The sequence below is a fragment of the Porites lutea genome, chromosome 9 (genome assembly GCF_958299795.1).
Source record: "Porites lutea chromosome 9, jaPorLute2.1, whole genome shotgun sequence".
NCBI lineage: Eukaryota > Metazoa > Cnidaria > Anthozoa > Scleractinia > Poritidae > Porites > Porites lutea.
This window is the reverse complement of record NC_133209.1, coordinates 18,460,830-18,473,179: the sequence shown is the minus strand read 5'-3', so window position 1 is coordinate 18,473,179 and position 12,350 is coordinate 18,460,830. Positions and strand designations below refer to the sequence as shown.

Here is a 12,350-nt window from a genome sequence, read left to right as displayed (position 1 = left end):
ATGTCCCGTGATGCAACGAGGTGCATTTTCAAAGGAGGATTTTTATTGGCTGTTTTCACGTGCATATCATTTCATCAAAATGGCGGCCGCCACAACTGGTAATTTGTTCGGTGGTGGATCAACGGGTTTTACGTTCGGTAGCGGCAATACAACAACAGCATTTGGTGCCCCGACTCCTGGTACAAGTACCTCAGGAACTGGTACGTTTAGAACGAGCGGATTTTCGGCGATCAAACCATTTGGAGCTGTGACAACCGCGTCAACTTTGAGCACGCCGTTTGGACAATCTGCCTCTTCAGCTGCAGGTACGGCTTCTGCTTTCACATTAGGTGGTCTGGGCTCCACTGCCGGAACAAGTTTTTCGGGACTGAGCGCACCAAAAACTACTTCATCAGCTCCTACCTTAGGGATATTTGGACAGACTACTCAAGCGGGTCAAAGCACAGGGTTTACCCTGGGGGCTGCTCCTGGGTCAAGCACTTCGACCGGGTTTTCATTGGGGGTTGGTGGATTACTTAAATCTACCAGTACCACTACAACCACCACCTCACTACTGGGCTCAACTTCAACTGCCACTACTGGCTTTGGATTGGGAACCAGTTCAGGTTTAACCGCATTTGGAGCTCTTGGCGCCAGCAAAACCACAGCCGCAACAAGTACTACAGCTTCAACTATTCTGACTGGTTTAGGGGGAACTGGAACCGGAGCTACAGCAGGTGTCGTGGGAGGTGTCGCCGGGAAGCAGGGGTAAGATTTTTCTGTTACTTTTCTATACAGCAGTTAGTCACAAACAGTATGTAAAGTCAGGTAGCCCACAGTACAGCCAATTGTTTTTATGGTTGGCCTAGTAGGTTTCTATCTTTCATTTACGTAGAGCTCTAAAGTGTGACCTCATAGAGAAAAATAAATTTTAAATTATTGGATTTGTCAGGATAAAGAAAAACATCCAAGAGGCCTACTTGCCAAAAACGAGCATTGTGGGGCAAATTGTCTCTTGAGATATTAGCCCAGTTATGCTGTGATGACTCCAAGTCATATTCAGAAGGATTTCGAGGGAGTCATCAGGGCGTAACTGGGCTAATATCTCAAAGACAATTTTCTCTGAAATGCTTATTTTTGACAAGTGGGCATCTTGTTCTTTTAGAATATCTTGACAAATCCCATAATTTCACAAATTTAATTTTTGTGATGTCATCACTTTGGAACTCTATTCTTGACACATTTACCCTAAATGCACTGTGCACCTAGGAACAGTTTCTAATGCTGGTATTAAACTGAAAATGTTCTGTTTCAGAGAACCAGGTACAGATTTAGTAATCAGTTTGTAAAATGAACTGGGCAAAAACAAGTAAGAAATGTTACAAAACCTAATGGATAAAGGTGGACCTTAAAAAATAAATATGTTACTGTTAAATATCCTGACCAGAGTGGTCACGATGTTAAACATTGTAGCAATCTTTATTTATCGTAATGCATAAGGATGGTTTCAAACTTGAGTTGAAAGATTGTCATCCTTGATTATATGTTCCTTGTACGAAATAACTGCTATATTACTTTAATCACAGTAAAAAAAAATGTGTAAAGAAACATCATGAGATCATAGTTCATGGTTTTGAAATGCTCCTTAACCACTGAAATTGTTTCAGTGATCAGGATATATACATGTAGAATACTGGAGCATTATTTTTTATCACTTTTATAATGAAAATAGTTCTAAACCTTTCCTACCTTATACTTAATGTCTAATAAAACATAAAACTGAAGGTGCAAAGCATCACATCTCAGGAATCCATATTCCCAGTTGTCCGGCCGTTCTAGACATCTACAATCCCGTGTGGATGATTAAGATAACTTTAAAAGTCGCGCTTCAGACGAGTGAAGTTTTGCTCTACCACAAAATCTTTTGAAAAATTCTTATATGATTTTATACATTTCCCCTGTGTTCTGATTACTTCTTATCCACTTAAAACTTTTAGAATAATGGAGAATAACAAGTAGCTTTTGTCTGCAATGAAATCGTAAGTTTGGGCGCCACTTTTGATGGTGCAGTAGTTTCTACGAAATGATCACAGGCTCAGTTTTTGTGAAGTACTGCATTCAGAGGCTATTTGTAGAAAACATGACAGCACTCATCAAGATGTGGCATTTTTTAGAAGGCATTTCATTGCCTTCAGCAGTTAAAGAAGGTGAAGCAGAAGCCGATGTGTTATAGGCATCAAGATGTGACGTTTTTTGGAAGACTGAGACATTCCGCTGCCTGAACGGAAAAAAATGTGATCCAGGAGCCACTGCCTTATAAAGCAGAAAATGTAAGAGCATTGTCTTGCCTTCACAGCAAACTGACCGACCGTGGCTACTTATAAAACTTAAATAAACTTTGTTAGCCTTGGTCTGTAGCATGTTGTACTTAACAGTTTAGTTAAAACCCTTTCTTAGTAACTATAACGGAAATAAAATGCTATAGTAACAGAAATGTTCAAGTTGCACACAATTTTTCACCATTCTTTTATAAAATTCTGCACTTTTGTCTGGGCAACCCAAATTGTAACCGGGCAAGTATGCCAACAGGCTTACTTGCCCAGCTGACAACTCTGAGAAAAAATGAATATGGCCTCCTGATATCTTCAGCTTTCTTGAACATTTGAAGTCTTTAAAACACTCTGAAAGCTATAAGCTTAGAATAAAAAATTGATTCTTTAGACTGAAAAAAAAAGCTCTTCTCTGTGGGCATTTTGTGTAAAGTTGCACATATAGGTGCACAGTTACTGCACGGCTTTATTTTGGTATTGAACAGGAGCATCACCATATCTGGGGCAGTGCCTCTCAGGTATCACTGTTGCATTCCCATGCAGGCAAGCATTTAGCCAAAGATGTAAAACTGGATAATATTATAATGCAGAGTGTTGTTAAAACAAGCAACTTCTTATCTCTTGCATTTGCTCGATTGTAATATTATTCACATCTCAGTTGATAATGGACTCATGAAGACCCCAAAACGTTGTGTTATAAATCTTTCATTTTTCTTCTTAACATTGTGATGAAGACCTATCTTTTGTAAATTAAAAAAGCAAGAGTAAAGTTTCTCCTAATTTCCTTATACTATTAGCATTGAAACTTTGCCCGCTGGGTGCAGAACTTTACAGTATAACCTGTGCAAAGGGAAGGACAACCTTGGGGAATGCTCTTTTCTTGATGAAACCAGTCACCTGCAGCTAATGGTTCCTATTGATTTTCAAACATTTTGTTACCATTTCTATGGCTGATAAGAGTATAGATCACGGAAAATTGTTGCCGATTTGTAAACACCTTTTGTCAGTCACTTTTTTGACAATTTGTGTTTGACTTTTTTTTAACATTTCTGGTGTCTGGCATGTTTTTCATCATTAACTTTCCCAAGACTATAAGTTACTAATACTACAAAAGTTGAACTAGAATGAAACATTTGCTGATAAAAGTAAAGTAATTAATACATTATATTATAATATTTAAAACCTCGTACTTTTTTACACGAATCGGCCCTCCCTCCACACGAAACCAGTCAACCATGTCACTGAAACTGCATTGTTTTGAAACTGCTGTCCAGATTAATTTTGTTTAACTCGTGGCCACGTCCTTACAAATCTGGATTTATGGCGTTTAAATAGAATGAAATTGTTGATAAAAGTACCCGTTTTAAACAAGTGTGTCAACTACTTTTGTCCCTGATTGCGGCCTAAAAAAGGAAATATATCAGATTTTTCGTGATTTTATCATTCTGCTTAGTCGATGCTGAGAGGCTTAAACAAGGTGGTTAACGGGTTATCTTGGAATACTCTGATTTTTTATCTTCATCTTCCTCCCATCCAGACGTCAGCTTTCGAAGACTGGTTTCAAATTGTTGAAACTCGTTGTAGTCGTTTTACTGTTCCACAGCGGTTTGCACTGTGGCAAGGGTTGGTTTTGTGTTTCTGGCGGCATCTCTAAAAGTAACTCTGTTTTGTTCAAGGACGATCGATTGATCTGGAAAGAAGCAACAAAGCCAAATAAAGAAACCGTTCGATATTGGAGGATCTATCTCCCCAATTTCTCTCCGTAGAACTTGTATGGCCAATTTGCTCGGTTCTAAACAACGGCTAAGTTTTTCCCCTTTCCAAGACGTGCAGTTTTTGAGTCGCCCTTGACCACACCTGGATGCGCAACCGTTTATATTTTCGCGCGCTTTCATAGTTTAACCAGCCTCCAGAACTGACGGAATAGGAACTTCTAATTGCCAAGGTCTCACCGCAGCCAAGTAAATGAAATGCTACAGTCCGAACCTTGGTTGAGTGCGCGGTAAGAAGACCTCTGAAACAGTTTCTAACACTTGTTTCTTGAATTGTCACCCACGTGAAGAGTTTAGCGACCACGGGTCCGTTCCTTTGACATACATCTACCACTTTTTCGTAGGTAAGGAATACTTTTGACGCTACCAAACACACTGAATCGATAAGAAAATAAGTTAATTTTTCAAATCTGTTGCGATGATGCGATGTTGTAGAAAGAACTTGGGTCATCAATACAGGAAAAAATCATGTGTAGACATTCGTCTGGAAGAGACAAGATTAACGCCATGTTTAGTGAAGACGTCACGCAAATATGAGCACGCGACTATTGTTTTTATTTTAATTTTTTACTTCCTTGTTTCGCCACAGACGGCTTTATGACTTTTAAAGCGATATTCTGGGCCTCCCACGCTTAAAGTCCGATTTAAACTCCATTCTAGGTCAAAAACTGGCAAATTTTAAAATGGTAGCCAAAGAAAAGTGCTTATTTATCATTGAATTCCAATGCCTACCGGTACCTTGTTTTATATCCCTCAGCCTCGGTTCTAAGTATGAATTTTGATAATTCGCAACTGGCTGGCCTATTGAACCACAGCATATGTGTACTTTGAATGGACCAGTTTCTACCTCGACTATTTTTTAAAAAATGTGAACTTCAACAATTGTGGAAGAAGTGAAAAGGGACGTCAAGGAATAGATTGTCGCCATTGTCCACTTCAAGCCAGCGTAATTGTGTTTACACCCTGTGTAATTAAAATATGCAAATCAGTTTATGATGCTTTGCGTGATCTTCCAATCCAATATGGCTTCCATATTGTTGCTAACAGACGACTGTTTACTCAGAATTGTTTCATACATTGATAACCCAAATTCTTTTTACAACGTCGCTCTAACCTGCAAGAGACTTTTACAAGTGACCAGAAACACGAGAAGCGTTCTGCATACAAATCTTTTACGAGCCAAAGCTGAATACTACATCAAGTGTTTCACAGTCGAAAATGGAGACGATTATGAGGCATTTAGCAAGGTAGAAGATTTCCTCCTCGAAGCCTCGCGAATTACAGAGGCAAAAGGAATGCTTTCCTACGACAAAGTGGTAGACATATGGCAAAGAAACGGACCGGTGGTCGCTAAACTCTTCACGTGGCTGAGAAGTAAAGAATCTAGCGTGGAAGAAGGCGAACCAAGAGCGACTTGTTTTACCGAATCTCGGAAAGTTACGCTTTGTTTACCAAGCTCTGGAAAAACCATGGTGATCGAAACTTCGTATTTCAGGGATTATAATCATGCTTATGACCCAGAACTAAGCATTCACCTTACTTGTGGAGACCTGGATGTTACCTCCGAAGGTTTTACCCACTACTGTCCAGAAGATTACATGTATTGGCAAGAAGATGAAAGCAATCATTGAACTTCTTCAGAAGGAGCTCGGCGAAACTGTTCCGCAGATATCAAGTCGCTTCTTTATTTGGCTGTGTTATTTTTTTCCAGACGAATCTAACTTGGATGAAGCACACCGGCTTAGTTTCAAAGATGATGGCAGAAACATGAAACCTACTTATGCATCAGTACAACCTACAATAGACCAGTTTCGTAAGGATCAGCAAATTGACGGCAAGCTGCAAAGGCTCATGTCTGGATGGAAGAGTGATGACGACCAAAAGTTCAAGTATTCCAGAATGGCTGCAGAAACAGTAATTATATTAGCTCAGAAGTCAAAAACAAATGTTCTCAAACGTCTAAAAGAAGATGCAAGTCGGTTTCATGGAATTGCCACTGACTACGACATGAAGAAATTACCAAAACAACTTCTGCTTGACCTAATCCTTCGCCTGTCGTTAAAGGAAAGTGGCTATGATGCTGCCTCGATTGCTGACAAGTGCGTTGAATCCACAGTATTTTTCAGATGCCCTGGCAATAAACCCATGAAAGTGTGTGGCTCCATGCATGGGGATGGGGCAGGACTCCCATCTTGGGATGAAATAAAGCTTGAGTTTACACTACCTGATGGCAAAGTTTTAATGCTAGGGGGAGAAAATAAGCCATTACAAATTGAAGATCTCAGCCCAGTTACAGAGCTTCTGCGGCAAGGTTTCAGTCAGCAAAGGCAAGGAGAAAAGCTTATCTCTAAGATCGGGAACTTGTTCACGGCTGCTTTCTTTTTGACCGCTTTGGAGTTCAATGTGGATTCAGACACTTTCTTAGGAAGATACAACAAGCTGATTCCATCAGATTCAGAGGAAGAATCTTCAGCTGCAGAATCGTCTGAGGAAAGTGAGCCATGACATTGAAAACAGTCCAACTACCAGATAGTTGATATTTAACCCTAAAGCTTTTAAGTAGATGTTGATAGTACCGACCATAGGGCTCTGTGGAGCATTGAAAATGTAACTCCAGAGTGCCCAAAAAACGTTTTGGACAGCCTGGGACTAGGGAGTGATCCATTGGACTTGCATGTTTTAGTATGAGTTGTTTGCTAGTAGTAAATGTTAGTGAGAAGGAAGGTTGTTAGGCCTTCATGACTGCCAGGGCTAGTGAAGGTCAGCAATGGCTTGCCCATAGAGCTAGTGAGTTTTTTTTATGTTCATCTCACCCAGTCTTCTATGGCCTAATCTTATAATCTGCTTTCACTTTTGCTTAATTTATATTCTCTTGATTATAAATTATTAGATTCACCTAAATCTGTAGACTGTCTGGAAATGTGTTTCATTGACTGCAGGACTGCCATTTAGTACTCTGTAAATTTATTAATAATCTGAATCTTCAAGTACATATCATGGCTCTTGTTTTGTTTTCTTGAAGGCAACAAAACCTGTATGACCGAGAAGAATCAATTTTCATATTTATCATGATCTTTATTGTAGAGGTGATGGTTACAGACTGACATGTCACAACTTGTTATGTTGCTGCTATATTATTATTATAACATAATTATTATGTTCCAAAAACTTCAGGTGAATATCAAGCCCATTGTTTTAACATTGTAATCATTACTGTTTTTTGTGGAAGCAAAGGAAATGACAGGGAAATAAATCACTGCAGTACTAGTTCCTAAAATATTGACAATTTGTCACTGCATATTTTGTAGCAGTTAAAAGATAACCATTAATTCTGAATAAAGACCGAGGCTCTTTATAGAGGAACAAAGTTATTTTACTTCCTCATGCAAACTAATAACAAAAATACTGTTTATACATTATTACTGATCACAACGGACTTTCACTTCCAATGCATTAAAGTATATACATATCACTCAAGTTACCATGACCATGACAGAGAGTCTCTATGACTCATGCAAAACAGGACTTCAGTCTGGTTCTTCCCCTTTCTTTGTGACAAGTACTACATTCAAACCATGTGAACTTAGCTGATGAAACTAAATTTTTGTGTCTCTATATTTTTAGCTTTAGTTATCACTGAGTCGCCTTTGATTCCCAATTACTTTAACATTTTTTTCCCTTCGTTTTACTGTTCTTTACCCGCTTGTATTTAGATATTTCTTCTCTGTTTCGATTACACTTTTTTATTGTTTTTATTTCATTTTTCCATCCTTTTTTTTCATTGTTTTCTCTTCCAACCCCCCCCCCCCCCCCCCCGCCCCCTCAATTCTTTTCTTTAACCATCCGCATTTTTCATCCGTCATCCGTCATCCGTAGATATCCGGTTCCCGATTTACTGACACCCCTGAATGTTTACGGTTGTCATGGTTGTCTGAACATGCAAATTTCTAAATCACTTGTTCTTGATATGTTTGCGTGACCCGACAATCTAATATGGCTCCCATATCAGTTGTCGCTAACAGACGATTGTCTGCTCAGAATTGTTTCATGTATTGATGACCCAAGTTCTTTTTACAACATCGCATTAACCAACAGAAGACTTCTACAAGTGACCAAGAGCGCGAAAAGCGCCCATCATAAGAACCTTGTACTGTTGAAGGCCGAGTACTTTATTAAAAGTTTCGTGGTCGAGAGCGGCGATGATTTCAAGTTAAGGTGGCTTTCTACAGTTTGTTGTTTGTTTGTTTTTTTTAATTCAAAGTAGACAGACTGCAAATTATAGTAGTTGCTAAAAAATATATCTACGTGTCCCAACTGTTCATCAGTAGGATGCCTAAAATGCGTGCAATTCCACAGTTGGTTTTGGCTCCATTCAATAACAGCGTTCGCGACGCGCGCTCAGTAAGCCACGCAAGATCTCTCACGCATACAAAACTCCCGCTAGCTAGACAAAGAAAACCCCGAGATCAAACGATATGAAAACCTTCCAGATAAAATTCCCTATTATCTCAGGGTTTCTCAAGACGTATTTTTGTAGCAAACTTAGATATTTAGGTTCAGAAAGTGTGAGTAAAACTTATTTTTATTATTGCTAGGTTTTAGTAGGTTTTCGGCTCAAGAATATGACAAAGAGATAAATTTTCGCACTAGCGTGTCACCTATGTTATATTCGACAACTGAAAAACGCCTTTTGATATGTTATATTCGACAACTGAAAAACGCCTTTTGAACAAGTGGATTGTAACAAGTGGATTGTAATCCGTCTTGTACCTGCAGTGTCTGTTCTAGTTTATGACTGATTTGTAAAATACAACAGTCGCTTTTGCAATGAAAGTACTAACTTTAAATATGCGCTTGAAACAGACAAGAAAAAAATGTAAGCTTACATAAAATATGATTCGGCTTCGAGCAGAAGAAGCAAAGGAACACAACCAGATTAGATTGGGTTCGGTTTTTCAATCCGTTTTGCAAGTTATCATCAATAAATCCTAAATGTGTGAAGTCTAAAAATTATATGAATGTGAAAATAAAGGTTTCTTTAATGCCGTAGGTCTCAGAATAAAGCTAAGTCATATTACTTTGGTCAACACTACCACTTAAAGAGTACGAGATGCCGAATGCTCGCGACTTACAGAAGCCAATGAAATGCTTACTTATGAGAAGGTGATAGATGTATGGCAAAAGAACGGAGCTGTGGTCGCTAAACTCTTCTCGTGGCTGAGAAATAAAGAGTCCAGCGTGCAAGAGGGTGAACCGACAGGACATCGAAAAGTAACTTTTTGTTTACGTAGCTGTGGAGAAACAGGAGAAAGCCTGGCGATAAAGACCTCCTACTTCAGGGATTATGGTCATCATTAGGATCCAGAACTAAGCATCCACGTCTCCTGTGGAGACATCGATGTCAAATCCGAGGGTTTTACCCGCTGCCCTCCAAAAGATTACATGGATTGGGAAGAAGATGAAAAAAAAAAAAAAGAAGAAAATGAAGTGAGCCGTGCAGTGCAGCCGATGAAAACAATCATTAAACTTCTTCAGAAAGAGCTCGGCGAAACTGTTCCACCGGTAACGAGTCATTTCTTTATATGGCTGTGCTACTTCTTCCCAGATGAGTCAAACTTGAATGAAGCACACAGGCTAAATTTCAAAATGCCATCAAGAACGTGCAACCCTCTTTGACCTCCGTCCAGGCTGCCATAAGTGAGTTCCACAATTATTAGCAAACTGCAACCAAAGTTCAGAAGCTAATGTCCAAGTGGGAGGGTGATAAGCGCCTTCAGTGCAAGTATTCCAGAGTTATAATGGAAACTCTCAGGATATTGGCTCAGAAATCAGAAACAAGAATTCTAAAATGTCTGAAAGGAGATGCAGAGAGGTTTCAAGGAATTGCTTCCTATTATGATTTGAAGAAAGTGCCAAAACAAATTCTGCTTGATTTGATTCTTCGAACGTCTGGAAAGGAAAGTGACTATGGGCCTGGATCAATTGTTGACAAGTGTGTTAAAGACCAAGTAATTTTTAGGTGTCATGGATGCGAAATCATTACAGTGCGTGTGGTGTCATGCATGGTGATGGCGCAGGGTACCCATCTTGGCACATATTAGTACTTGACTTCACCCTACCAGATGGAAAACCTCTAAGGTTATATGCACGGCACACGCCATTGCAATCTGAAAATCTTAACCCTGTTACAGAGCTTCTACAACAAGGTATTAGTCAGCGAATGAAAGGAGAAAAGCGCATCCCTAAGATTGATAACTTGTTCCAAGCTGCATTCTTGTTGTATGCTTTGAAGTTTGGTGAAGCGACAGAAATTTTCGTAGGAGAAGAAGATGAAATCTTTCCATCAGACTCACAAGATGAATCGTCAGCTGAGGAATTATCTGAGGAAAGTGAAACATAGTAATTAAGTCAACCAACTACCAGACATTTAGCTTTCCTTTCCACTTCTTTCAGTAGACATTTGAGACAGCTGACACTTTCAAATGCCATTGACTATTTTCGTTTATAAAATTTACCTGGCCCTGCAGCTCAATTTCATATCCATCAGTCGATAACATAAGCTGATGTAAAGTATAAATTACGTTTTTAGAAGAAGTAGTCCGGATTCGAAGTTATGGTACAGTCGAGCCTCTCGAATACGGACACCGAAGGGACAGAGCGAAGTGTCCGTATTAGAGAGGTGTCAGTATAAAAGAGGTCACTATGATGACGTCACTTTTATGACTCCACTTACAGTTTGAAGTTTCAGTAGCTAAAACCAGGCTTTCACTCGTCTTTAAACTGCATTTATGTTTATTAATTCGCAGTACAAAGACACTGTCTTTCAATAGCATGCAATACTGTACATATCAGCTACGTATGACAGTCATCAGAAGACAAAACGAGCTGTAACTTAAAGCACAATTCTGAAAGCTTCTTTCGCTATTTTGCAAGTGCAGTAAACAGTAACTAGAGTACAAAGTGTAATAGAAATATCAAGTTATCCTATCGGTAGTTATTCAAGCCTTAAAAAAGTCGGTTATGTTCCAATGTGCACCTTGTGCAAATCGTTGTTTGATATACAGCGATGGGCTTTTGAATTCACCTTGCATAGTTCATCAGCCAGACAGGATTCACCCTGTGCAAATTCACCTGATTGGGATTCGGGATACACCCGATCACCGCAGTGTTCGTAATAAAGAGGTTAAGCTTTTATGAATTTACTCTCTGGGGCCGAGATTTAGTGTCCGTTGTCCGTATTAAAGAGAGTCCGTATTATAGAGGTTTTTTAAAGAAAATATATGAGAATTTTGTCGGGACATTGGAAACTGTCCGTAATATAGAGGTGTCCGTACCGCGAGGTTCAACAGTAATAAATTGATAACGACAAAATTCAACGCCCAAAGATCCCTGGGTAGAATAGCAGGATTAACATATTCACCACTCCTTCATGGCTTGATAGTGCCGGGCCATTTGTCGAAGGTATTGTGTGGGTGTATATAATTCTGACAGTTTGATCACAATTATGCCCCAGTCAAAAGGACGGTCACAACATTGCTTCAACAAATGTAAACAGACAAACTTGTAAATAATCACAAAGTTTAAACAAGCGCTTCGACACAGTGTCAAACCGGTTACAACATCGGTTTTCAACAAATGTTAGCAAGGGCGAAGTTTTAAGGTCGGTACACACTAGGCGACAAGTCGCAGCAACATGTCGCGGCGACACGTTGCATCGACAAATCGCTTAGTGTGTACTGGAGAATTTTTGTAAAAATCTTTGTCGCTGCAACAGAATTTGTCGCCGCAACAAGTCGCACAGATTCAGTCTGATTTGATTTTTTGCGACTTGTTGCAGCGACAAAATTCTGTTGTGGAGACAAGGATTTTCACAAAAATTCTCCAGTCCACACGAAGCGATTTGTCGCTGCGACGTGTCGCCTCACCTTGTTGCTGCAACTAGTCTCCCGACCTGTACACACGGAGTGATCTGTCGCCGCGACCTGTTGCAGCAACTTGTCGCCTAGTGTGTACCGACCTTTAAAGAAACATATTGCAACTGTTTGACCGTAGCTTTACCGATTATGTGAAAACAAATAATTTTAGAACCGCAATGATTTGGTTTTCAGAGAGGATTCCTTTTGAGAATTGACTAAATATCAAATATAGCCCTTCTGAGCAAGCCAGTTGATAAAACCAAATTCTGTGAAGTTTTTTCGTAACTAACTAATCGCTGCAAGGCCCTACAGAGCACTGCTTCTGAAATTACAGCTTGTCTTATTTTAGCCGC

General features: G+C 39.5%; 1 protein-coding gene and 2 pseudogenes across 2 annotated transcripts in view; all 3 read left to right on the top strand.

Moving 5' to 3' along the window:
• Positions 1 to 79: 79 nt before the first annotated feature.
• LOC140947828 (uncharacterized) overlaps positions 80 to 12,350 on the top strand; it is a 54,337-nt gene continuing 42,066 nt past the window's right edge. For both annotated transcript variants that reach the window (XM_073397030.1, XM_073397029.1), the window contains exon 1: positions 80 to 747. In XM_073397030.1, the coding sequence (XP_073253131.1) occupies positions 80 to 747 (668 nt within the window). The remainder of the gene's footprint in view (positions 748 to 12,350) is intronic.
• Positions 5,050 to 7,663, top strand: LOC140947829 (uncharacterized; annotated as a pseudogene).
• LOC140947994 (uncharacterized) lies at positions 8,061 to 10,481 on the top strand (annotated as a pseudogene).